At 47.4% G+C, this 27,576-nt stretch overlaps 1 protein-coding gene across 50 annotated transcripts in view; it reads left to right on the forward strand.

Moving 5' to 3' along the window:
• Positions 1-27,576, forward strand: part of SORBS1 (sorbin and SH3 domain containing 1) — a 228,098-nt gene that overhangs the window by 109,570 nt on the left and 90,952 nt on the right. For 12 of the 50 annotated variants that reach the window (XM_077878259.1, XM_077878261.1, XM_077878258.1 and 9 more), the window contains 7 exons: positions 3,761-3,829; positions 6,595-6,690; positions 8,755-8,883; positions 18,210-18,236; positions 18,359-18,471; positions 23,630-24,370; positions 24,987-25,349. In XM_077878259.1, the coding sequence (XP_077734385.1) occupies positions 3,761-3,829; positions 6,595-6,690; positions 8,755-8,883; positions 18,210-18,236; positions 18,359-18,471; positions 23,630-24,370; positions 24,987-25,349 (1,538 nt within the window). The remainder of the gene's footprint in view (positions 1-3,760; positions 3,830-6,594; positions 6,691-8,754; positions 8,884-18,209; positions 18,237-18,358; positions 18,472-23,629; positions 24,371-24,986; positions 25,350-27,576) is intronic. The other 38 variants (XM_077878270.1, XM_077878272.1, XM_077878280.1 and 35 more) reach the window with 10 other exon arrangements.

The following is a 27,576-nucleotide window of genomic DNA, read 5'->3' on the forward strand; positions in this document are numbered from 1 at the left end:
TTGTTAGGACTTTGTAAGGATTAAGTGACACAGTCCTTCTGAAGTACTAAGCCCACAGCATGGCCAGTGTTCCATTCTAGGCTATTAGCTCAGATTTCCTCCTTGCAAGGAGGGGGACGTGGCTTGTTCTGATTCCTTGAGCACTTTTGCTGCAGATGAAGAGGCTACATACCTTCTTTTTCCCTTCAAGCCAACTTGGGTACTGCCAGGAGCTCCTGCTTTGTAACTCATTATTTCTTTTTATTTGCTTGTTTTTTTTTTTTTGTTTTGTGGTCATTTAAAACAATCCAGGATGCTTTTCTTTTGTTTTTGTTTTTTTTGAGATTTTATTTATTTATTCATGAGAGATACACAGAGGCAGAGACACAGGCAGAGGAAGAAGCAGGCTCCCTGTGGGGACCCCGATGTGGGATTCAATCCCAAGACCCCAGGATCATGCCCCGAGACAAAGGCAGATGCTCAACCACTGAGCCACCCAGGTGCCCCCTCCAGGACGCCTTTTTTTTTTTTTTTTTTTTTTTTTTTTAAAGCTTCTGCTTCGCAGCTTAAAATTTCTGGATCTTTTGTCAGAATTTGCCTAAGCTGGCATTGCCAATCCTGGCATGCTTAAGGGCAGAAGGAAGAAGAAGGGAAAGGCCCGGCAGGAGGGTGAGGGTGTGGACAGGCCTGTGGGACTTCTCCCAGGTTCACTCTCAGGCGTGGTGCTAGGAGGCATTTCATAGAAAGAGTCCAAAAAATCAAGACCCTTTGACCTGATAATCCTATTCTTGGGAATTTCTGTCTTAATTTGGAGTAAACAAACATCACCCACATGAAGGTGGGGAATGAGTCAGTTCATTATGTGTATTTACTTGATGGAATGTTATACCACCATTAAAAGTGATCATTAGAAAGAAAGCAGCTATATAGAAAACATTTGTGTTTTAAACTTTGGTGCAAAGAGAAGCATGAAAATGATGCATTCTTTTTATTTCAAGTTTGGACTGGGCTGCCAGTCAGCAGGGGAAGTGCTTTGCTTGTGTTCTCTCATTCATTCTAGCAAACCCGCAAAGGCCAGCATGGTGTGTGCCCCTCCCACTCTGTAGATGGGGAATCTGAGGCCTGAGAGGTTGAGGATTTGTCTGGGCTAAGCAGCCAGTGTGTGGTGGCGCTGAGGCAAATCCAGGCTGTGGACATCAACACGCTGTGCCACAGAGGTTTGAATTGGAGGTGCTGGAATTATTTGGCAAATTTTCTTCAAGTTTCTCTGTTTCATGAGAAAGAAGAAAGGAAAGGAAATGCTTGGGGCCAGGTTGTGTAGCAGCTTAGAGCCGACCCCAGTGCTAGCACGAGGGGCCCTGAAGCGAGGCTTAGAGCCCCAGAGAGGAGATAGTGAAGAGGAACTAGGGCAGGTGCAGGGAGAAGAGAGAGTTACGGAAAGAACAGATGGGATGATGGAACCTGTGATATTTCTTTCACTTGGATTTCTGGCCTTCTTGCCAACACTCTCCTTCCATCCACCCCTAAAATGTAGGTGCAAGGGAGATTTTGGCATCTGGGAGAATTAACCTTCATCTGGAGGTGGAAGGGAGCAGCGAGTAACACAGAACCTGTGGGGCCAGTGTTCGGAGGTCCAGGCTGCTGGTGGGGAGGGTCAGTGGCCCTGTTTGTGTCTGGATCCAGGAGCATCCGGGCTGGCCCATCAGTATGAGCTGTGTCAGGGAGGGTGACCTAGTCTCAGCCAAGAGGAGCGCCTGGGATTTGAGGAAATAGTATATAAGCTATTTCATATAGAATATATTTAGTTTGTGTTTATAGAATATATAGGAGCCGTGTTTTTATTTTAAAATTTTTAAAAATGTTTCTTCCTACTGGGGGCAAGATGCCCTGTGGGACGGAGCAGACCAGAATTCAGACCATAACTTAGGGATCTTGGACAAGCCTGGCATCCTCTCTGAACTTCAAATTTCTTATCTGTGAAAGAGGAGTTCCTAACTCCCAGCTCCAGGAGACCGGGTCTAAAGGATAAAAATAAGATGCTAATTATGGAATGTTAGCATGGATCCTCCGATCCAGGCAAATAGATGTTTAAGAAACCATAGCTGTTATGATTATATTTTTGGTTTGGTTGGTTCTTGGTTGTCGGTGGGGGCGGTTACTCTAAGCACACAGGTCACATGGCTCAGGGCAGCAGGTCCTGTCTGCCTACCCACTTGTCTTCCTGGGCCTGCCTGCATGGGTTCTGGGATGTGGAATGAGGTGGGACTTAGATGCTCTCTGAGCCTTTAGCTGAGCAGAACTCAGAAAGGTCTCAACTGACCTAGAGGAGGTGACATTCAAGGTAAGCAAGCCACGAGGAGAATCTCTCCAAGGTAAGGAAAGGGGAGGGAGGTGTTCCTGGCATGGGCCTTGCAGGGAACCAAACCTAAAGGTCTGGAAGTATCTGACAAGCTCAGGGCTTGGGAGGAGATGGGCATGACAGGCAGGGGAGGAGGGAAACATGGCAGGAAAATGCTAGGACCAATGGGTAGAAGAGCCCAGGATCCAGCATGAATCGCCAGGCTTTGTCCCCTGGCGAGCAGCTGGCCACTGGGTCTTGTTTGTTTGCTTGCTCTTAATTATCAAGAAGATCCGGGACGCCTGGGTGGCTCAGTGGTTGAGCATCTGCCTTTGGCTCAGGTTGTGATCCTGGGGTCCTGGGATCAAGTCCCACATTGGGTTCCCCATAGGGAGGCTGCTTCTCCCTCTGCCTATGTCTCTGCCTCTCTGTGTCTCTCATGAAAAAATAAATAAAATCTTAAAAAAAAAATCTATCAAGAAGATCAGTTAAGTTAAATATAACCAGGTAAGCCAAGATAAAAGTCCTTCTACTTAATAAAAAATTTGTATTCCAAACAATCATTTGACCATTTTGGGGAACTCAGAATACATTTTTTCTTCATAGAAATAATATACGTGACTGAATTCCCAACAAAAGACCAATATTTTTATTTTCAAAACAGAAGTAAAATACCATCTACTTAAAGTAGAGTTGTTTTTAGAAGATCCTATTGCAGTGTCTTGTTTCACTTTCATCTGTCCTGCACCCTGTGGCTTTTTAACCCAGGGAGGGCCATGGTTAGATCAGGATCTAGAAACTGCTGTTTGGATGCAGACTGACAGTGTAGGAGAAACGAAGGGACAGAACGGAGTGGGGGGAGTGGTCAGGAAGCTATGTCATCTCTGGGACAGTGACATAAGAGCCTCAATGGGGGACAATGGACAGTGGGTGGGGGAAGAGAAGCCATGTCCAGAGATGTTCCAGGGGGCAGATAGTATGCCTCTGATGTGGGACAGGGGGTGAGACGGGGGAAAGGGGGATGTGCGTGGGATGAAGGGAGGTGTCAAAGATCCCGAGGTCTCTGTCGTCTAACAGCTCTCACTCTGGATGCCCCGGGATGCAGTTGAGTTGGCCTCTGAATGAGTAGATAAGCCTTTGTCATTCAAGAAGTACCACTTTGGGGGAATTAAGCAGATTTTTTAAAAAAATGTCAGAAATGAAGCCATAGCGAGGAGGCAGGAGAACTTAGGTCACCTATCGCATACCTTCCATCGCCAGACAGCTTTTGCATTCTCTCCTGGTTCAAGCCACAGAACATTCTCAGAATTTTCCTGTGGCACCTAAAGGGGCCCTCCTCAGGCATGAGAAAGCCAGCATGTCCCCAACATGTCCTCCCAGCAGGACTCAATAAATGTCGGGGAGTCATAATTATAAGCCTTATTCTCCTTGTGTGTCTTTCAGAATGTGATGTTGGTGCTTCTAAAGCTGTGGTCAACGGGTTGGCACCAGGCAGCAATGGGCAGGACAAAGGTAAGCTCTTGAAGGGAAGCCTGGCTGGTATTCAAAAGCAGTTCTAGATGGGACAGAGTATGTGGGGCCTGGCCGCTGACCTGGGACGAGCAGTCACTGATCGCATTGGTCTGTGAACTGGAGACCTGTTTCCGATGCCGACTTTGAGACTGGGCACATGTTCTTGCATCTCACAGGTCCAAGGCCACTCTTTCCCGCTGTGGGGTCACATGTTGAAAACTGTCCCTCGCTCACAGGATATGAATAACAACAGGTCAAGTACACAGATGAGGCCTTTGCCAGGTGCGAGTGGCATTTATCAACCTGGAGTCTCCTTTCCCGGCATTTTACCTTCACTGGCAGTAAATAGTGACACGTTCACAGTCCTGACCCTGAGGCAAGAACCTCTGATTGCTGAAATAACTTATATCCATGGCATTTGTTTCATGTGCATCCTCAATGTTTAGTTTTTAAAAGTTTTAGGACAAAAAAAAGATTTCACTGGGAAGTGAATGGTGGGTCAGATGACCTTTGAGGTCCTGTTTGCCCTGTGGTTTCTCATCCTCAGTGTCTCAGCATGGCTGCCCAAGTAGCCAGGCTTCAGGGCCCCTATGTCACTTCGGCAATGTGCCATGGGTGGAATGATGAGTCCTGGTTCTGCTCTCACAGACAGACATCTGGGGAGGTCCATTGTCTTTATGGGCATGAGTTCCCTTATCTAGAAAATCAAGGAATTAGATGTTCTGCAGTGCTTATTCCTGCTTCAAATTCTGGGTTTTAGTGATTCCATCCATGCTCATCTCACTAAATTTTATGGTATCAAAGAGAGGGAGTAAAAGTCCTGTCATTGGGCACGCAAGTCAAAATGCACCATCTCTCAAAGAATAACTTCAGAAAGTGACATGTGTGGCCTTTGTAATTTCCATCTGGTTCAGCCAGGTATTCCTCTTGAGACGAGGTAAAGCATAAAGTTGGGAAGAGCAGGCAGGAAGGGAAGGCATAGAACACATGAGGAGCTGGGGAATGGGGGACCCAGTGAGTTTGGGGGTCGGTTCCTCTGTGGCAGGAGGTATCTCCTGCTGCTTCTCTGTGCTTCTTGCCACCTTGATTCCTCCCCAGCTACCCTTCTCCACTCATGGTGTGGGACCATGTTCTCAGGGCCTGGGACAATTTTACTCTTGGGAGTTTTGAAGGGCCATGTCTATTGAGAGGCCCCAGGGGCATGTTTAAGTATCTAGGGAGCGTGGGGAGGGCTTAGGGCTCTGATGCTTTTAAAACCTGTGAGGCCATTAACCCCATCCCTGTGAATTCATCCATAGAGGACACTTCAGGGCTGTGGGAGAAGGTGGCAAGTGGGGGTGGATTCCACTCTCAACTTGGGAAGACTCAACCCTCCTTTGGAAAGGAGGCAGCAGATGTAACCCTGAAGGTCATCATGGTGGCCTAGGGATGTCACTGAGCCAGGTGCCCAGACAGCTGAGCTCCAGCCTCTTCACCTAGGAGCTGGATGACTCTGAGTAGCTCTGAGCCTCTTGCTTCTTCCTCTGAAAATGGTGACATGAATCTCCCACCAGCCAGTCTCCCAGGTGGTCATAAGGAGCAGGCAATGGAATTGTGCAAGCATGTTTGTATCTCGATACATGCAGCCTTGTCATTGTCTACTTAGTCGTCAATGGCTTTATGCTATGTGACTGCCTTTTGAAGTGGCAGCATGATGGACTGGAAGGTGAACTCTCCATGGCTGACGGGCCTGCCTCCCACCTGTCCCCTTGACAGCTCACTGGCATGATTCTGATGTACTAGTGACAGTCTTGCTTCCCAAACAGCCCTTAGGCCCCAGTTATTGCATAGATGTGGGGCCATGAGACCTCTGAGTTTTGCCGTTGGGGTGACCCTGGTGCCATGGCACATGACCTCCCATCTCTATTTGCTGCCATTAGAGAGAGAAAGAGTAAGGGGAGGCTTCCCCACAGGCTATGAGAAGGAGAGTTTGGGATGTGCCCACCATGGAGGCTCCAGGGTCTGGGAAGGTGGGGGGCCCAGGGAGGCCTGCAGATGGAGAAGTAGGGGCACCCTATGAGGAGAGCAGCCGTGACCACGTCCCAGGAAGTTATGCTAGTTCTCTGACAGCCGGGCGTCAGGAATCCTGGGCTGTGTATTTGGGTGCAGCCCTGAGTCTTGAGTATGCACTGGATACCTGGCAACCTCTCGTCCTGGAAAGGCTGGGTTTAGGCAAGACCATCTGCTGCCCAACAGATGGAGGTTCTGATTTGCTCAGGGACAGAGGACCATCGTTGTCAGAACAGACACAGGAAGGACCCCAGAAGTTGTGATGGTGGGGAGGCAGCTGTGATGTCTGAGAGAACCAGGCAGTGCACCAGCTTGTTCCCTTCTGTCCCCCATTCCTCGCGGTCCTCTCCCCCGGCACAGACACCCAGCAGGAGCCCCTTGGACCCTGGGTGCTCTCCCCTTCCTCTATGTGCCAGGCCATCTGTGTGTCTGGAAATCTCCTCGTCCAGAGCTTTGGCACATTCCTGGTGTGTGTGACAGGAGACACAGATAAACGCTGACCCTGCGTATGGTGTCGGGGCTGGGGGTTTTGCCATCTTGGCATAGAACTCAGCAGGGAGAAAGCAGGCTATTTTAAATGACCACATCTACTGCTCTTCGTATTGTTCTTTTCGTGTGGGCGACTTCCTCCTATTGTCCCTGCCCAGTTCCTCAACTGCTCGAGTGTTTCCCAAATGTTCTGTCTGGATGCACCATTTATCCTTTTGTGTTTTCAGCAACTGCCGACCCTTTACGTGCACGCTCTGTTTCTGCTGTTAAAATAATTCCCGTGAAGACAGTGAAAAGCTCTTCAGGCCTGGTACTCCCTCCAGGTATCTCTCCTTGGGTTGGTTTCTCTTTTTCCTTTTTTTTTTTTTTTTTAATTATTAGCAGATCATGCATGGTTTTCCTTTCTTCTAACAAAGACGTGGAGGTTTGATCCTTGCATGTTTAGGAGCTATTCCCTCTCACATCCTTAGCTGGTTTCCTTTCTTCCTGTGCATGTGTGCGTGTGTGTGTGTGTGTTCTGTGAGCCAGCAAGTCTGGGGAAGAACTGACAGATGCCTTGCCCCTCCTGTCTTTAGGAGAAGGGTCAGTCCAGAGGCTAAACACGGATGCTGCTGTGGGTCTCTGGTATGTCGGGTATGTGATACACAGAGGTGCGTGAGGTACATGGCTCTCCCTGGCAGCTTCCAGCTCCCAATACTTTATTTAAAACTTCAGAGTTAAAAACAAACAAGCAAACAAACTTCAGACTTCCCTGAGAATAAATGTGTCTACACTGGGAACCGCTGAGTTGGGCTGAACTTGAGGCAGCTGCCTCAGATGCCGGTGGCTCACTGGGCCAATTCCCTCCCCAACCCCTGACTTCACCTGCGGTCACTTCCTGGCCCTCCTCTCCAAGGAGGGGGTTCCGTTCCATTGTCAGCTCTGGTGTACAGCTTCCTTCAGTGCGAAACGGCCTAAGTGAGGCCCAGGTAGCGCTTTATTCCCAGTGGTGCTTTCATGAGTTGGGCAACTCTGGCCAAGCATCCAGGAATCTAGGATGGGCTAGATTTGTCATTTGGCTGCTCGTCCTTTTTGAAAAGACCATGTATCAGTTTGCCCAGTACTTTTGTGACCTCAGTCACTTATCCTCTTGATAGGTTTGGACAAGTCACATGGTCACCAAGGGCACTGCCTGCCCTGCCATACATTGTGTTTTTGTGCTTCGCTTTCAGTGGGAAGAGGTGCTGATGGGGCAGATCTGTTCTCTTCTGTAACACCAGTGGTCATTCCGTCTGAATCAGAGAGGCTGCTGGCCTGGAAAAGGAGGAGAGGAGGCTGTGTTTCTCTCTGCCCTGGCACAGGGATGGGGAGGAGTTGACGTCTGAGCCTGCATCCTGCCTGTTGCCCGCCTTAAGCCTTACCCCCAAAATCCCAGCCTTGACAACTTTAGGTCAGAGATCCAGGCTGTGCTGTGAGCAATTTGAAAAAAAAATGAGCTGTGGGATTCAGTTCAGCTGAGCTGTATAGAAGGAAACACAGGCCTTTTAGAACCGTGTGGTTCTACATTAGTTTCTTGACTCCTCATCACTGGTTTTCCTAGAGGAGGAGCATCCGGATATTCTGAAGCCTATTTTGAAATCCTTCTCAGTGGAAATCTGAAAGATGACCTGAGTTTGCTATAAGCCATTGTGAAGTGTGGGAGAGGTCGGCCCAGGGAAGCTCAGCTGGGGGCCTAAGGAACGCTGTTCACTGAAGGGTTTGGTATTTCTTGTCATTTTCTTTGGTGTGAATTTTCTTCATTAAGTTTGGAATGTGAGGCTCTCACCCATGATCTTTCTCCACAGGCAGCATATCCTGTCATCATTTTAAGGGTCTTGACTTACTGGTAGAAGCTCTTCTTTTCCTTTTTCCACTGGAGAACTGCAGGGAGCAGTGATTTTTTTCTTTTTCTTTTCCATAGAACAACTTGATTCCCAATGTTGCCAACTTGCTCTTTCATAAGAAGGATGGAACGGAAGCTTGAGAAATCTCTCATAAACTCTTCCTTGAATTGTGCCTTACTAATTGGTCAGAAGTCTGCTCACCAACCTAAGTCTCATCTAATAAAAGGAATTAACCTGCTTTCATTTTGAAATGTTTTCAGCTGATAATTATAACTCATACAGAACTCATTGTTGCCTCCATTTTCCCTGAACCTCATGATATGTGGTAAAACCTCTGAAACCAGGATTTATCTCTCTTCCACCCACAAATTAATTCTCATTGACCACCATATTGACCATAAGACTTTGCGTGGCTGTCAGCAGGTTCATCTCATTCCCCGGCTATAATGAGTTGCTAGCTGACTATTGCTTTAATCTTTCAAGAGCCTTGGATTCAGGCTTCTTTTTTGCATCTTTCCTTTTCAGACATGGATCCTACAAAAATCTGCACTGGGAAGGGAGCAGTGACTCTTCGGGCCTCATCTTCCTACAGGGAAATCCCGAGCAGCGGCCCCACAAGCCCTCAGGAGACCCCACAGCATGAAAGCAAACCAGGTGTGTGACCTCTCCCTGGGAGAGGTGTTCACAGTCCCACTGGGAGGGAGCGAGGCTCTCGTGCTTTTGCTCGGAAGGGTGTGAATTCACCAGCTGCCTCCCATTATCCCAGAGGTCTCTAGAACACCAGCGCCTTGTTGCATCTATGATGGGTGGTGATCGGTGCCCTGAATTAACAGGTACTCACTTGCTTCAGACAGAGGAATGGCAGTAGCCACCATTTTGTCAGCTTTTGACCAGAGAGAGGGGGAGAAACCTCGTTACAGAACTGGTGGCTCTGCAGACTGCATTCCCAGGGACCAGAGGTGTCTTAAGGACATGGGAGGGGAGTGGTGAGATGGGCTAGAGATTAGGTTTGTCCGAGGCCATCCCTGCTTTTGGGAACAGGGCTGGGGCGGTAGAGGGAGAGAAACCAAGGGAGGTTAAGAAGTGCAGGTGCCTGACTGACCTAGCTCCGGGGGAAGGGGTGGGCAGGGGTGGGGCAGGGCTCAGGCCTGGGGAGGAGACCTGGCAGCTGAAACAGCAGGATCAGAAGAGCAATTCCAAGGCCGCTGCACACCAGGATCTACGGGAGACAAGCCCATCTGTAGCCCACCTCCCATTGTGATCCATTGTTCAGGGTGTCTAGAGAGTGGTGTTGAGACCTGGGACTTTGGAACCCAGTAGATCTATGTTCACATCCTGCTTCTACCACCTATGGCCATGCTGTTGTGGACAGGACATTCCCTGACTCAGCCCTAGTGGTCTCCTCTATAGAACAGGCTTGATAATTGTACCTGCCTCATAGCATTACTTGAGCATGGAGTGTGTACAGATTTTGCACCTGCTAGTGGCACGGAATAAGCATTAGATTTGAGCTACTTTTAGGTTATGATTGTGGTTATTTTGACCTCTCTACAGAGTGTTCCAGAGCTCCCCCACATGTTCTGGGGGTTGAGAAACACTAAGGTGTGACAGGGGCAGCTAGCTTAGGGTGGGGCAGTCCCGCCCCCCTCCCCACTAGTTCTCACACCTGAGCCGCATCAGAATCACCTGGAGTAAAAGGCCAGGGTGCTGGACCCCAGGCCAGGGCTTTAGGATTAGCAGTTATTCCCATTTACAGGTCTGAGGTATAGGGTCTAAGGGTTTGCATTTTTGACAAGTTCCCAGTCATGCTGATGGCCCAAGGATCACATCTGAGAGCTCCTGCTATAGGGGAGGGGGATTTTCTTATCTTTCTTGAAGGAAATGAAGGGAGAAAGGAATGAGGGGTGAAGACTACTCCTTGGGACTGGAGACAAAAGGCAGTGGGGCACACAAACTCTGGTGCAGTGGGGAGCAGTGTGTTGTGATGAGATGGAATTCTGGGGAGGGGGATGGCCAGCACCCAGCATCCTAGAAACTGACTTCCTGTCTCAGCCACCTATAAGTAGCACCAAAGCAGATGCCTAAGGACGAAGTCAGGCTAGGGTTTGCACGTCAGCCCCATTCTGATAATGTTGTGCCCTGTGGAGGGCTTCTTTTTTCCTGGTCTCAGGGAAGGCATAAGTGGCCTCTAGCACTACAGGTTGAAAGTAGCTTCTTGGCCGTATATCCCGCATCCCATGCCTGACTTTTGCCCCACTGCAGTTGGCCACTCTAGCCTTCTAGAAAGTAGGCCAAGGAGTGAAGGCAAAATTTCTTCCTAAGGCTAGCTTAATCCCGCCTCTCCTGGCCTAACTAGGAAGATCCAGCTCTCCCAACGATGTTTGGGGAAGAGAGAATCCTAAGGGATAATTTGAAGGAAAAGACCATGGCTACAGCCCATGGCTCAATAAAATGACCTTATCAAGTGCAGGTCCCTTCCTCTGGTGGTGAAAGCACCAGTGGAAGGAGAGAGTCCTTGAGCTCCCCCTCCTGGATGTAGGGTAGCACTAACATAGAACACTGGAGAGTAGCCTTCACCCAGCAGTCTGTGGGCTTGGGCTTACAGTGCCATGCAATGATTTGAGCACTTTGGGAAGCTCCCTAGTCTCTGAACAATTGTCTATCTTACAAATTCTGACAGCTAATTTGGGTGGAAAAAAAAATCTTGTTTTAAAATGAATACACTGAAGAATTAGGGGATAGCTGTCAGTCATGCACACCTCTACAGTGAATCAATTTTCATAGATTATTTTCTTCCTGGTAAGTGGAGATCATTGATTCCAAGTCAACAGACATTCATCTCTGTGCCAGGCACTAAGTAGTCACTGGGAATTGTGGTGAGAAAGAGAGAGAAGGGAAGGAAAAGGAGAGTAATTCTGGGTGCATTAGATGAGGACAGAAGTCCGGTTGCTTGCAATGGAAGAGTCAGGTGTGGGCTACTAGCCTACTACTGAGCTTTCTAACTGTGGGGAAGCCACACCTTTGAAGCCCATGTAAAGCATGACGGATCTAGGAAAGATGGTTTCCAAGGCTTTCTAGTTCCAAAATGCTCTGTGACCTTGGAAGTGTGCAAATTAACCTGACACAAATGGAATCCCATTCACTGAGGACAAATTCGAGATTACATCCCAGGGCATTTTGGGTGGAAGGAGCAAGCTGGATTTGAGCAGAGAGGAGTTCCAAAGAGGCTGGAATGAGTCAACACTGGAGTGAGGTTGAAAAGGGATGTCACTCTAGAGATGGGACCTTCCAGCCGGAGATCTTGTCTTCCTACCATACTGCTCATTGACCAGCAGTCTGCTGGCACTTGACTGGCTGTGTCTGCGTGGCTCCCCAGTTCCCCTCTCATCCCTCTCTGCTCCTTGCACCTGTCTGGATGACAACTTGCTTTCCCCCACCAGTCTCCAGTACTGTCATAGAGCCTGGGAGTCCATGGACCTTGATAGGCCTTATGAAAACAGGTTCCTACAGTATTTGTAGGCAGCCATGTCCAGCCTGGACCAGGAGCCCAAATATAAGGCAGCAGGTGTCTCTTGCCAATGAACGATTGGGCATGCTTCCTACTCCCAGTGCCTTCCCAAATAGCTAATGTCACAGAGTGTCCAGCTCCCTTCCTTATCCCCAGGGCCAACCTCTGTCCCCTAGCTGCTCTGTCTGCCTCCTCTCTGCCTTGCTCCCTGGCTTCACCACCACCTTCTTTCTCTGCAGGTCCACAAGTGGCTGATCAGTTGCCCAGACTGGAAGTTCCAGTCTTGTACTACTGCCCAGCACCTGTGTCCTGGTTTCTTCCCTTACATGACCCCTTGACACCCACATTTCAGAAGTGTCTCCTATTCCCACTCCTTGCTCCAACTTCCTCATCCTATGAGACGTGGTCTAGTTCTGCAGGGACACAGCCCCCCTGTCATGGCTCAGCTCTGCCTCTTCTGTCTTTGTGATGTGGGCAACTCATTCAGCCTTGGCAAGCTTCAGTTTCCTCATCTGTAAAATGGGAATGACCTTGGGATTCAGTGAGCTCTTTCATACCAAGATTTAGCGCTGAGCCCAGGCACACAGCAGGTGTTCTTTGATGGCAACCTTTCTAGTTATGCACAGCCGGAGGCCCTGAAAGCCTTCCAGTAATTTCAGTTAGAGGCCACAAGGGCAGTGGAAATGAGAAACTGGGGCCAGGGTGAAAGTACATTTGGACGAGTGAAGTGAAGTGGCAGTGCTCGGTGCAGTGTGTTTGAGGAGCACTGAAGGGCGGGACTCCCTGCTGAGAAGGCGTTGTTTCCCCTGGTTGACCAGGAGAATGGTATAGTGTTCCTGGAGACTATGGCTTTCTGGAGGGAGAGAAAGGAATCTTGAATTCCATTGTTGGACATACTGAGTTTTGAGGCAAGGGCAGGACTTCTAGGAGGAAGTTATTTGTTGTTGTTTTAAAGATTTTATTTATCTATTCATGAGATGCAGAGACAGAGGGAAAGGGAGAAACAGGCTCCCCTGTAGGGAGCCTGATGTGGAACTGGATCCCAGGATCCCGGGATCACGACCTGATCAACCACTGAGCCACCCAGGTGCCCCTAGGAGGAAGTTTCTAATAGGCATTTGGAAATTTGGAGTTCAGAATGTGGATTTAAGAATCATATGCATCCAGACGAACACTGGGAGGATGGAGGTGCTCTCTGAGGCGGAGCGAGATGGAGCCCTTGGAGTTGCCCAGTTTAAACCTACCCTCCAGACTCCTGCCTACAAGTGGTACCTTGACTCTGGATCCCCAACCATGGCTTCCTGGCCAGCCTTCTAATCTCTCAGTGTGGACCTTGATTGTTGGATCAGAAGCATCTAGAAAGAGCTTGAGTAATCTTAGTGCTGACTCCCTTCCTCTGGGAGAGGTGTTACCTTATCCCTGCTTCCTGATATCATTTGCCTACCAGGTCTAGGTAGAAGAGACAGGGAGCCTAATGAACTGGTTGGTGTGATACTAAGCTTCCTTTCTGGTCTAGCCTGAAGGTTATCAGTCCCTGTGTTCTGACCCACAAGCCAAAATTCAGTTCATCCCTTACATTTGGTTAATCATGTGTCAGTTTGCTCCAGTCCTTCTTGGTTCTTGACTACCATATTAGCTTTGGAACTAAACCCATTTCCCTTGGTTTGACTTACAGGTTTGTGCTCTAGAAATGGTAGTAGCAAAAAGATACTATGAGAAAATTGACATGGAAGCAGTTAAAGATACTCTCTGCCCCCTAATAACTCAGAGTCCTCTTTATGAATGTGCCTGTACAAGAATTTGGGCTGAACAAAGAAGTTGGAAGGAAAAGTCTCCACAAGAGAACATCCTTACTTCTTTTTTTTTTTTTAAAGATTTATGTATTTATGAGGGAAGGAGGGACAGAGGGAAGAGAGACAGAGAATCTCAAGCAGACTCTCCACTGAGCGCAGAGCCCCATATGGGGCCTGTTCTCACAACCCTGAGATCATGACCTGAGCCAAAATCAAGAGTTGGATACCTAACCACCTGAGCCACTCAGGCGCCCTGAGAACACTCTCACCTCTGACACCAAATGCTAGTTGAAGGGATTCCTAAAACTACCCTCAGGTTTTATAATTTGCTAGGACTCAACTCATTGAAAGTTATTGTACTCGTAGTTATGGTTTATTCCAGGGAGAAGATACAGATTAATATCTGCCAAGAGAAGAAGCCCAATGTGGAGTCTAGGGAAGAACCAACCATGAGGCCTTTCATTGACCTCTCCTAGGGAGTCAGGATGTATTACTTCCCAGCATCGAGATGTGACAGTGTATTTAGACTGTTGTCAACCAGGAAATTCTCCTGAGCTGTTGTGTCCAGAGTTTTTATCCACTGTTCATGTGGCTGATCTCACTCTCCAGTCTATTTAGGAGATTGAGCTCTTGATGGCTCAAAGCTTCCATGCTAAATCATGTTACTGATCTGGCACACAGACCTCTCCCCCATTGGGATGACATTCCAAGGGTTTAGAGATTAATTCCCAGAAGCCAGAAGGCAAAGGCCAGACCTCTTTATGGGTAAGGTTAAATTCTTTACCACACAACTAGAATAAAAAAATAAACACAAATGAGATTTGAAACACCATTAGGCCCACTTTTAATACCTCATCTAATTCTTAGATACTCCACTAAAACACATCAGATCTGACTCAGTAAAAATTGTCCTAAGATCCCAAGAAGAACTGATCAGCAAAACAACTTTAAAGCAGACCAAAAGGAAATTAGCACAGAATGAGAGAAAAGAAAATATCAGGAGGCTGTGGCCCCAGCCGTATAAAAAAAGAGATAGAGGGAAAGATAAGATAAAACAAATTATACTTGTCCTGGAAAGGCTCAGTCTCTTAAAGGGCTGCGAAACCTATCTAGAATCCAACTTTCCTAGGTTCTCCTCCCCCTTTAGGAGCTTTGAGGTAACACTTATAGAAAGAAGCATTTTGACAGTCTTTTCTTTTCTTTTTTTTTTTTTTTTGTTTTTTTTTTTATTTAAAAAAAATTTTTTTTAAAAATTTATTTATGATAGTCACAGAGAGAGAAAGAGACATAGGCAGAGGGAGAAGCAGGCTCCATGCACCGGGAGCCCGATGTGGGACTCGATCCCAGGTCTCCAGGATCGCGCCCTGGGCAAAAGGCAGGCGCCAAACCGCTGCGCCACCCAGGGATCCCTTGACAGTCTTTTCAACCAAAAGTTAATAATTGATGATTATGTATGTAAAATCTCACCTGCCACACTCAGGTACAAATGGCTGTGGGCTGCTGCCAACCTTGAAGTTACAGAAGACTAGGTAGCAGAGGATGATATATGTTGGAAATTTACTTTCCTTCAATAAGGGAGAGAGGAATGCCTAGAGAGGTCCTGGGAACTGCCTTTTCTGGGGCAGGATGAGGGGAATGGTTTTAATGACTTGGAATGAGAAGAAAAAGAGGGTTGATCCCTAAGGATATTATGTTCTCAAAGCTATCTATCACACAGCAGATGTCGGCAGCTCTTACTTATTTCTGTGTTTGGGGAAACTTTTTCCATATTCTTTGGAGTCCAATTTTACTAAGCACATACTTCATGCCAGATATTCTCATTTAGTCCTCATGACTCAAAATAGGTAGATAACCCCTCGTTTCACAGGCAAGGCTGTCATTTGCTGCAGGATGTGCAGTTAGCAAGGTCTCAAACAAGGCAGTATGATGCCAAAGTGGTAGTCCCTTTATGACTAGTGCTTTGGAGAGACAGACTCCGCTCAACTGTCCATGACACATCTGTTAGTCAGTGCCACCTGAGATAGAAGCAACCCAACCAATAACCAGAGAGCATGGAAAATAATGTGTCCCCATATCCACGTTGAAAGCTCACATCTTTCACTGGATGGCCTCTCAGAACCTCTTGAGATTCAGGATGTGTGTGTAGATATAATACATTTGACAAAGGTGGATAAGAAATAACTTAGGAAGACAAAGCAGAAGTTGATGGATGTAGGGGGGTGGGGTGGGGAGTCATTGTCACATTGTGTCACCTAGTGGTTGATGGCCTGCCAAGTGTAAGGAGACCTCTGAGCCAGGGATCTGGTCATTTTTAGGGTCCTTCACATGCCTGATCTCTAGATCTTCAGCAACCATGTGAGGTGTCCATAGAGTAAAGATCATATTTTATAGGTGAGAAAAAGGAAGTTCAGAGTGATTAGCAGCCTGCCATCAGCCACAGAAGCCAGTACATTGTAGTAATATGTGTAAAACTCAAGTCCTATAAATTCTCCAGCTATGTGATTGGAAAGAGAAGACAAATACCTAAGGATTATGTATAAGGGGATGGCAGAAATGTAACCAGCAACCCGCTAAAGGAGTATACAACTGAAACATGCTGTAAAAACTCTGCTTTAGAGGAGAAAAGAAAGCAAAAATGGATATGGGATAGTTAAAAGCTAACAGAAAACAGGTTCCAGAAAAAAGGATGTTTTTTGAGTATCCTTTTATCATGGGTTTCAAAGTGTGAACTGTGGACCAGAAACCTTATCATCACCTGGGAATCGTGTTAGACTTGTCAAATCTCAGGCTTTACCTCCTCCCGTCAACGGAGTTAGAAAGGCTGGGGGTGGGGCCCAACAGTCTGTTCTAACAAGCACTCCAGTGATTCTAATTCAGCCAAACTACTGTACTTGGATGCAAATCATTTGAAACCTTTACCTCTGTGCCTTGCCTTCTGTTTTAGCACCTTCTGGCTCCTACCACCTCCCCGGAACATCCGCGGCTGATGGTGGGGTTGGTGGCTGATGGTAGTAGGCAGAGTGCTGCACTGGATTCTGGAAACCTAGGCTACTTTGTGTTTCCTGGCTGTGTGATTTGTGGCAAGTCACATGGCCTCTGTTTCCTCATTGTTGAAGTCGAGTGATCACCTACCTCGCAGACTTGTTGTATACACTAAATTAAATACTAAATGGGTACAAAAGTGACTAACAGTGTCTGGCACTTAGATTGGTGGTCAGTGATATTGGTAAACTCAACTGGACACCTGGAAAGCCCACCCCCTGGTCCTTGCAGGCCCCACATTGAGATGGGGCTGGGGCTATGAGAGCTGCTGTGTTAATCCCTCTTCGTCTCTATCCAGTAAGATCAGAGTAGGTAAGGCACAAAGAAGGAAGTTAAGGGATTCGCTAGTTCAGGAGTTGGCAAACTGGACTGAAGGCCACATCTGGCTCATGCCTATTTTTGTACAGCTCATGAACTAAGAATATTTTTAGGAAGAAATGGTTAAAAGGAAAATCACAAGAGGAATGGTATTATATGCATATGAAAATTATATGAAATTCAAATTTCAGAGTCCATAAATAAAAGTTCTTTGGAACACAGCCATACTCATTCATTTACATATTATATGTGGCTTCTTTTGTGCTAGGACAGCAGGGTTGAATAGTTGTTGGGACTGATACTGTATGGCCCACAGTGCCCAAAATACTTATTGTCTGGACCTTTATAGAAAAAGTATGCTGACCTCTGGGCTAGGTGAAAGAGCATAGAGACGAGGTGATGCGGAAGATGATAAATAGCAAACATTTACTGAGCTCTGGCAGGCACTGTGCTAAGCATTTCTCATGCATTATGTCATTTAATCCTTATAGCAACACTTAGGAACATCATTATCCCCACTTTTCAGATGGGAAAACAGGCTTAGAACTTGTATGGGTCACAGAGCCCATTGGTGGTAGATCCAGGATTTGAGCTGAGGTCAAGCTGGTAACCGCTGTGCCCTGCTGGCTCTTGGTGCTAGGTGGGTCATGTTAGGAGAAGTTCTGGGCCTCTGAGATGGGCATGGCTGGGAAGGCAGGACGGTAGCCAGCTAAAGGGAGACAAGGGTGCCTTGTAGCATGATGAAAACTCAGGGTGATTAGATTTTGAATTGTTTATGTGGGTCATTTAATGGAAAGAAGAAAAGCAGGCAGGGAGAGAAAAGAAAAAAAGTCCTTATCACAGCAGATACCTCTGGGCTTAAATCATGCTCTCCCCCTAGCCCAGTGCCAGTCGCCACAGAAAAAGTGCTTATCAACTTCTCCTCTCCCGTGTCTGTTCATTAGCCCAGCCTGCTAATGAGGAGAGGTCATTCCAAAGCCCACATCAGGGTTGGAAAAGGGGAATGGGAGTTACTAGGAACCAGGAGGGGAGAGTTCTGTTGCCTTTTTGTCTGTAAAATAAGAATGTCAAGGAACAATTGTTTCTTCATTACTGTGAATGTGAGCCTTGTGTTTTCAAAGGTCAGCGCCTGTGAGCACATCATGGTTTAGAGTGGGTTCCTATGGTAATTAGGCCATCGTGACTGAGGGCATTTTGTGTCCGGTGACGGGTGCTGGATTTTCCTCTTTCTCTGTGGTACATGCTCGTTTGCTGCAAGTGTAACCATTTTTATTTGCCCCCCATTTCTTCTTGTTTTCATCCTTCTGCACCACACGTAGTTCTGGACTCAGAGACTCCCTCAACAGGTAGGGCTTCTCTTGCATTCTTTCTGCCTCTGCCTACCACCTGGGACTTAGATTAGAGGGGAACCAGGGAGTGTACCCTCTGAGTGAGGGGTTTATCTCTTTCTTTTCCCCCCATCTCTCAGATGAGTGGAGGCTTTCTTCCAATGCCGATGCCAATGGAAACGCCCAGCCCTCCTCACTTGCTGCCAAAGGCTACAGAAGTGTGCATCCCAACCTTCCTTCCGACAAGTCCCAGGTAGGCATGTGCCCACGGGTGGGGTGGGGAATCTGTGAGTGGCACCTGTTCTTGAATCTACACTTGTGACTTCCTGCTTGCCCAGCTGAATAACAGACTAGATTCTGAGTCATGCTTTTGGACAGCTCTGGAAAAGCTCTCGAAGACCAGAGTGAGTGAAAAGTTGGGGGTCGAGAGTAGCAGAGGCATGGGATGAGGAGGGTCTATACCAGGGGATAGGAAATGTAAGCCCAGTGTTTTCTAGGGTTGAAACACATGTGGAAATGCTCTGAAAGAGTCCATTTAGCCCTGAGGAAGGGGGAAAAGGTCTGAGCCTACGTGTTAAAAATTCTGGATTATGATAGTCAAAAGAAGAATACATTCTTGTGTTTATTCTGTTAATTTGCTGTAAGGGTTCCAGCAACTCTAGCCATACAGATCATGATCAGGTAACTGTGGGCAGCCCTGAATCCAGCAGCCCAGAGCAGGCAGACGGAAGTCCAGCCGGCAGTGCAATACAGCCTCCACCACCCCGTGCTAGCCTGAGGAAGAAAACCCCTAAGCTTGTACAGCTTGCAGTAGGGATAATTTTGCTTCAGTCTATCCCCTAAGTTGTTTTCCTGATCTTTCTTCCTTTTCCTCCCTGTTGCTACTCTGCCATTTTGATGAACATAGTCCCTGTTTTAATTCAGGTGATACGTGAAGAGTGTTTTTTTACATAGGAGTCACATCTGTGGAACAGCAGTACTTTCTTTAAAAGCAAACTGTGCTGCTCAAAAAAGTGTGGGGAGACTATGTTCCTTGTGTGGCCCACTTCCCTGGGCCCGTCTTCTGTGAAGGTGCTCCCAGAACTCACAAAGAGTGTGTGGATTCCGAAGGCCACTCTGGTTCCCACCCCACTTCTCCAGTGATCCTCTGGCTCCTGCTCCCGAGGGCAAAATTGCACAGAGTCAAAGATGATGTCTTCCTTCCTCTCCGCAGACCCTGTCTTTCCAGGCATACAGGTGTCTCTGAGCCGCTCCATTAAGCTTTCCCACCACTGCCATGCTCGTCTCCCCTAGGCACAGCCATGTGCGTGTGAGGCCAGAGCTGCAGGTGTGCTTGGCCTCCTGAAGCCCTCATTGGATGCAGTTGTCTAGTAAATGACTTGCCATAGTTGTTCCATTTCCAGGACCTTTCCTGGTGTGTAAGTGTGCTGCCAGGCTCCTATCTCTGCAGTCTCAGGAATGGGTACAGTTGGCTCTATATGAGTTAGGAAGTGGTGCTAATTAATTCAAGGCAAATTTGGAAGCCCATCCTCCTCCCCTATCAGTGACTTAGCCCAAAGGCTAATTCACTCATTCCTTTTGGCTTCTTAGAGAGCTCTTCTAAAAGAGAATTTTAAAAGCCTATTAAGTAAATAAAAATTCCTCTTAAATACATTTATTACTGCAGCTTTATTGAGCATTTGTGTGTTCAGACCATGATGTGAAATATTGCCGTCAAGGAGTTTATAAGGGTGAGCCTTATCATGAGGGTGAACATCCTGTAATATTGCCTACAAATCGTGTATTTTATCTTCTTTTTTTAAGATTTATTTATTTTAGAGAGAATAAGAGGGGGAGGGTCAAAGGAGAGGGGGAGAGAGAGAATCCCAAGTAGACTCCTCACTGAGCCGGGAGCCCCATACAGGGCCGTGTCTCATGACCCTAAGATCACAACCTGAGCTAAAATCAAGAATCAAATGCTTAACCGACTATGCCACCCAAACCCCTACAAATAGCATATTTTCTTGTCTGTCACTATCCAGGATTTTTTTTTTTTTTTTACTGGGGTGTCTTAAAGGGAACCTGGCAAATTGCTGATACAGAGGTTTTATTCTGTATATTCAGTATAAAATTGACCACCATAAATAAATAAATAAACAAACAAACCACCCACCCACCCAACTTACAAGAACTTTAGATCATACATTATTTCTTGAATTTGTTTTCTGAAAGCAAAAATGGCTTCTTGTCCATATAGCCATCGCCAAAGCTGTTAAGTATACACTGGCTCAGACAAAACCAGTTGGGTTAGGCTAGTGACTGCCCTGGCTCAGTTTCAGATGAAGACAGCTCTTAGAGCTGGCCTGGCATCTCCTTATAAGGAATGAGTTGGGGTCCAGGACACCCAGGGGCCAGAGGGGAATCCTGTCTCCTGGAGCTAGCTCCCTTTTGCTATCTTTCCTCCTGCTCGTATGGACCTGCTGCCCTGCTCTCCTCATCTCCAAGAACAGGGAACCAGGGCTTCCCTCTCTCTGACAGCATCATGGTGATCTCCAGTGGAGGCAGAGATTGGTAGTTTCTGGAACTATATAAACGAGGAACATATCCAGTTCTTCAAGCAGCCCCATTTCTTCCCCTCCCCCACCTTCTACAAAGATAAATGGAATTTCATCAGTTGCCAGCTGATGGCAGGAATGGAAACAGTGTATGTAGTTCCTGCAACGTTTACAATAAATCAGAAAGTTCCTTCCCTATAAGATGACAGTGTCTGTCCCCCTCCTTCTTTAAGACAGGAAGGCCTTTGGCTCTGAGTACATTGTCAACACTCTGGGGAAGCATTCTCTCTACAGGGCCAAAGCCCTGGGAGGGCTTGTGCCTGATGTAATGCAACCCTGGCACCTTATATGGCCATAACCAAATTAAGTTAAAAACTCATTGAAACCGATTCCTATCTTTGGACAAGAAGGAATCACATGTGGGACACTGGAGCTCAAAATAGAGTAAATCTAAGCCAAAGTCAAAGTTATCTTTTGCTTACCTCCCTGACAACCATCACTCAACTTAGCCTATAGTCCCTTTGTTGCATGCTAGTTTGAGTGTTTATTATTTATAGAGAGTATTGTTCAGTCTGAAACTGCCGCAATCTCCAGTGCATTTCACCGAAACTAAGTCAGTCCCAACTGGAGGGTTTTAGCCCTACTAACTACTGATATGGGGCCACTTGTTTTTGTATTTTTGGCTGGTACGCATGGCCTCATTCCACTGGCACCATCATGGGCACCCTGTGGAAGGGATAGGCATCGAGTTAACCTAGCCTATCCAGCTCATTTCTTCTTGATCCAGGTTATTTGTAGCTAGAGAACAGAATTTGTTATGGGATAGGTTGCTCCCTGGTTCTGGGGTTGATATTCTAATCCAGACTCAAAAAGCTTGATTTCTTGCCTATTTACCCTTCGCCTTTCTACCTGCACTCCACAAAAAATAAAAAACAAACTTCAGATAGACCCCTACCCCTGCACTCTCCCAGTTTGGGGATATAACCCATATACCAGGTAGTGACCAAACTCTTAATAAACCTCATCTATGCAATTTAGAGGACATTCTGGTTTTCCTCTGGTACCTGGCTCAGTTTCAGATGAAGATAGCTCTTAGAGCCCCACAGGCCTGGCATCTTCTTATAAGAAATGAGTTGGGGTCCAGGAGACCCAGGGGCTAGAGGGGAATCCTGTCTCCTGGTGCTCCCTTTTGCTGTCTTTAAAGATAGGATAGGTACCTTTAAAAATAGGAACCAGTGAGGAAAAATCTAGGTGTCTTAGCTTGGGCTGCTATGACAAAATACCATAAATAGGTGTCTTAAACAACAGACATTTCTTTTTTTTCTTAAGATTTTATTTATTTGATGGAGCACACAAGCAGGGAAAACAGCAGGGAGAGGGAGAAGCAGATTCCCCAATGAGCAGAGACCCCGATGTGGGGCTTGATCCCAAGACCCCAGGATCACAACCTGAACAAAGGCAGATGCTTAACCAACTGAGCCACCCTGGCACTCTCAGACGTTTATTCTCACAGTTCTGGGGTCTGGGAAGTCCAAAGTCAAGGTGCCAATTGATATGGTTCCTAGTTAGGGCTCTCTTCCTGGCATATACTTTTTCACTGTGTCCTCACCTGATGGAAAGAATGAGCTCTCTTCTTCTTACAAGGACATTAATCCCATAATGGGACTTCACCTTCATAACCCCATCTCACCCTAATTATCCATCTCACCCTAATTATCTCCTATAGGCTCCATCTCAAAATACCATTACTTGGGGCTAGGGGTTCAATATATGAACTTTTGCGGGGACATGCACATTTAATCCATAACACTAGGAAATAAGCTGTTCTCATTATGGTCCAATTTCCAGTTGAGCCACCAGTTGACAATTCTCATTGAAATGAGCATTGTTCAGGAGATTTACCCCGTTTCCTGTACCCCACTGAGACCCAAGGAGGAGCTAGGAGCTGTGTTGAGGGAGAAGGAATAAGATGTGACCTACAGCTTCTTCTCAGTCTCGAACCGAGCTTTGGGCTGAAGCCAGGAGTGTGGGGCTGGTCACCCCACTGTGGGATTGTCTGTTTGGTGGTGCTCTGGATGGGAATGGGGCAAGCCCCACTGGACTTTGATGAACCAGGCACAGTCCAATTCCGTAGGCAAATCAAGTGCTTCGTTGTCTGGTCCCTTTGTTCTGTGTGCATCAAAATGGGAGACTACGTGCTTTTAATCTTATGCCTGTCTTCCTCCTAATAATTACTTCCATCAAATTGTTTCCTTTGAGAAAAGAGCACATGTGGATTCTAAATCCTTAGCATTCTCTTCTTGGTGAGCTTTAATTTGTTATGCTTATGGAATTGAGTGCTAAATCTCAGTGATTCAATTAAGACATCTGTCTCCTGTGAACACAAATAAGGATGCTTCTTCCAATTCTCTATTTCCTAAGGGAAGAGAATGAAAGACATTCAAGTGTTTCAGTGAACTTAAACTTTTAGTGCTAAGGGCATGGAGAAGGAAATCTTTGAGAAGAGTTTGAGAACACTGGGGGGCTCTTGGGGCCTCTTGCCCCAGCCTTGAGACCTTGGGCACCCATCAATCAGGAGGGCTGACGAAGGGTGCAGGTCAGCCAAGGATCGCCGTCAAACTGACTTAACACGTGGCCTCTCCTGGGCTGAGATGTGAGAGAGTCAGGCCTGCCTCTCCAGGTGAGTAGGACTCAGCCATTGGCCTCATCCAGAGGAGAAATGTAGGGACCACAAGGAGTCTAAGCTCAGGGTTTGCTTAAAAACATATCAAGAATTATTTTTCTTCACATCATGTTATGCTGTTATTTCTAATGGTCATCCTTCTTTCCATTTCCTTCCTCTTTCTTTTTTCCCCATTTTGATACTATCTCTTGAAGATAATGCTAAAGGTTCTCTCCCCCCCTCGGCCTCCTCTCCCTAAAGAGGACCGCTTTGCATGGCAGTGCCCCACCACCCCCAGTCCCTCCAAGGACTCCCTCTACCTGAGCTCACCAAAGCCTTACGTCCCCCCCAGCACCCCCAGCCAGCAGAGACCCTCACGACCGCAGCCTGTCCCTGTCTCCCTGGCAGCCAGATCCACTCCCAAAGGTGTGCCGCACCCCAGGCCGTCGCTTCCAGGGTCCACGTTCTCCCGTGCTTCCTCCCAACCCTGGCACCACTGTGTGGCCACCAGGACAGTTGACAGTGAGAATGTGAGCTCTAACCCACGTCATGAGGCAGTTGGGAATAAAAAGGTCAGCAGCTTATATGTACCTTGTTTATCCAATAACATCTGCCGGGTGGCAGCGGAAAAGGCCTCTCAGGCCTCTCGTGTTGCACGTGACCCAGCCACGGGCACTCCCTCGGAAGCTGCAGGCACTCGAGCACCGGCTCCCGGCATTGTCCCCCGCACAGCCGGCACGGGAAAGCCACCCTCTGCTCCTCCTGACCTTCCCAAGCTATTCTCTGACATCCATAAAGATGCTGCTAACTGGGGTGCGAGTCCTTCCCTGTGTGCCCGGCCTCCGTTCCCAGCTGCGATGAGACCACCACCTGTGCTAGGGCCCCAGCTTTCCTCTGCTCCCGAAAACCGGAAGAGAAAAGAACCTTACCTTTTGCAGCCGTGTTATCCAGACAAGGCAAGGACTTAGGAATGTGTGTGTGTCTTCTACACCATCTCTCTTGAGATTTCATGCAAGCAGCTCGCTTGTTTTCTGGGCTGTCTCCCCTCCCTCTCCTTGTCAGCATTGCTGCAGCTTGAGTCCCGAATTCTTCTCTCTAAACCCCTCGGCACAGTCCTCTCTGTCCCCTCCCTCTCTTTCCTGGTAGTATGTAAGTATGCTGGAGTGTGGGATCCATATACTAATAACTTGGTGAGATTCGGGGTGTCGGTGTTTTATCACAAGGTGCCAAAGAAATTGTATTTGCTCCCAAGCTTTCGGGCTCTGCAAGCAGTTTGGGGGTAAAACATAGCCTGCCTGCCTGTTCTGTTGTTCTTTTTTCTCTCTCTCTAAAGTGTTAAAAGGAGTCAAAAATAGATGGATGGAAAGTAAACTTGGATGGGGTTCCCTCTGTGTCATGGAGTGTCAGGAGGCCAGCTGGCCAGCACCGGCTGTCTCATGTACTCTGAGGAGCGGGCACCGATTAAATAGTTCTCAGAGTACATCACTGCATGTCCAGTCTCTACTGTTTAAATATGGAATTCCTTCTTCCCTGCCATGCCCCTTTACATAACGAACCCCTTATTTCCTACAGGACGCCACTTTCTCCAGTTCAGCCCAGCCTGAGATAATAGTTGTCCCTCTCTACCTGGTTAATACTGACAGAGGGCAAGAAGGCACTGCCAGACCTCCAGCATCTCTGGGGCCTCTTGGCCCCCCAAGCCCGGCGACTGCCCCTGCCGCCCCACTTCTGACCTTCCCGACTCTAGATGATTTCATTCCCCCTCGTCTGCAGAGGCGATCCCACCACAGCCAGCCAGCCAGCGCTCCTGGCCCCCACTCCCCCGTTAGCCAGACACCACCATCCTTCTCACCACCTCCTCCGCTGGTGCCCCCGATACCGGAGGGCCTCCGCAGAGCCTCGGAGCCTGACCTCACGGGAGCTGTTTCAAGTACCGTAAGCTTGCCGGAACCCCCTCCTCACAGCTTTCCTGAATGTCTGCTCCTGGCAGTGAAAACCCCTTTGTCACTGAAGTACTAAGTCGTGAGGGAAGTGTCCACTGCCACTGTGCTCGTGTGGTGACTGGACCCCTGTTTGCTTTCCTCAGAGTGCATGCCTCCTGTGCGTGTGCGTGTCGTCTCCTTCAGCTGCTCACGAGCCCCTTGCGTGCCTCTGCCTGTCCTGTTTGGAATGCACATCTTCTGGAAGAACCCCGTTTTCCCTCTGAGAACCTCCGTGGCCTCTCCTTTGGCTCGTGATGCTCTTGAGAGGCCAAGCAAATGTGGCGTTGAGAGCCGAGGAAGGCTGAAGAGCTATGTAGGAAAGCCAATGGCAGCCTCTCCACCAGGGAGCAGTGAGCTTCTAGGGGAGGAAGATTCCCTCTTTTGTTGATTTAGCAAGTAAACTTTTATATATGCCAATGGCAGAGAATAGTTTAAAAAAAAAAAAAAAGTTGAGTTTAATTGAGTAAATGGCTCTAAAAGCCTTGCACAAATGTTGGGACTGTTTTCTCCAAAGGCAAAAAAGTGCTGCGTCCCCCTGACTAGTGGCTCTCAGGGGCCTTTGCGGCAAAATGTTGCTTCAGGGGTCAAGTGAAGGTAAAGGGCCTTGATACGTCAGGTCCCATCCCTTGAGAGATGAGTCCCCATTGTAGGTGGGGAAAGTCCAAGTGCTTTACAGGAGAGGTTGAATCAGGGTCTTTATTTCTCCTCAGGAGCCCTGAGAATCAAGAGGATCTCAGAACCTCAGAGTGAATTGTAAAATGGGAATGTGTGGATCTACTCAGGGGCCTGTGGGGTGCAGTGGGACTGAGTCTGTTAGAGTTGCTAGGATGGTGCTTCCCACAGAAAGAGAGAATGCTCGATAACTGTTAGCTACATTGCTGAGGACTTGCCCTTGCAAATGGGGACCAGAGTCCCTCAAAAATAAGTTATTGGCTAATTAACAATTAATGAGCTCCTACAATGTTCCAGGCATATTGCTAGATTCTGTAGGTACAGCTATGAACAAGGCACAGCCTTTGTTCTTGAAGGGTTTTTTTGGGTAGCATTTTGGCTCCGAAGCTTAGCATACATGAGATTATCTGAGAGTCAAGGAAGCTGGTTTACATCATCAACTCCAGGTTATACTCCTAGAGTCCTAATTGAGTGGATATGCAGAGGGGCCTAGGGCTCTGATTTCATAACCCACATCCTGAGGATTCTGATGCTGAGGGTCCTTGGATCACATTTTGAGGTATAGTGGGTCATGTAATTGGCTGATGCAGCTAAATGCTTAGTAACATCCCTTTGTGTAAAGGTGTATGTATGCCTACACCTATGCCAAACTGGCTCTCATGATTCATTGAGCTGAAGCCAGTCATGCAAAAAGCAGAGAAACTCCTTTTTGGCTTGTAGAAGAATTTGTAGCCAGATACCAGGCACACCAGAGCTGGGAATGGCTTCATTCTGGTCTGGGACCTCTTCTCAAATCTCTAGGTGCGACACAATGCAGTTAGGTCAGGACTCAGCCAAGCATGGTCCAGGGGCTTTGGATATCCTTCCAGCTTTGAGCTTTGCAGCTCAACCCTGTTGAAGGAAAATGCTAGATTGTTTCTAAGCACTCCCCTCACCCTAGCCCAGCTTGTAGGCATATTGAGAAGCTGCTCTTATTTCGGAGGGCACCCGAATAATCTGTAGATATTCTTCCCTTTGGCACAGGGTATTTCTCCAGAACAGTATATAAAGTGAGATGTTTTTAGTGCCATAGTATACGATTGTGAGTAGTTTTGTTGTATGCTGTATAATTTATCATCTGTATAGATCTAGATGTTCATACTGAGTTTTGTTTCAGGGGTGCCAGGACAGGTCAGTTAGGACAGTGTCCTCAGTTTCTCCAGCCTGACTGATCAGCCTGGTATAAACTTCCAGGGGGGACTTCAGCTGGTGACTTATTTGGTTTGGTCCCAAGTAACCGTAAGGTGAAAAAGGAAACTGTTTGGGATCCTTCACTCAATGAGACCTGTGAGGAAGAGCACGAGCCCCCTAGGGATGGTGGCCAAGCCACAAGTTGAGATTTGCTCCATCTGTAGCTATTTGAGAATAAGAGGGAAGAAGAAAATTCATGTGAATTGATCCAGATTCTTTTTGTCTGTAGCCATTTTTGTGATGTTCCAGAAATAAGACTTGGGCCACAGAATAAAATT

This window comes from Canis aureus, chromosome 29, assembly GCF_053574225.1.
Source record: "Canis aureus isolate CA01 chromosome 29, VMU_Caureus_v.1.0, whole genome shotgun sequence".
NCBI lineage: Eukaryota > Metazoa > Chordata > Mammalia > Carnivora > Canidae > Canis > Canis aureus.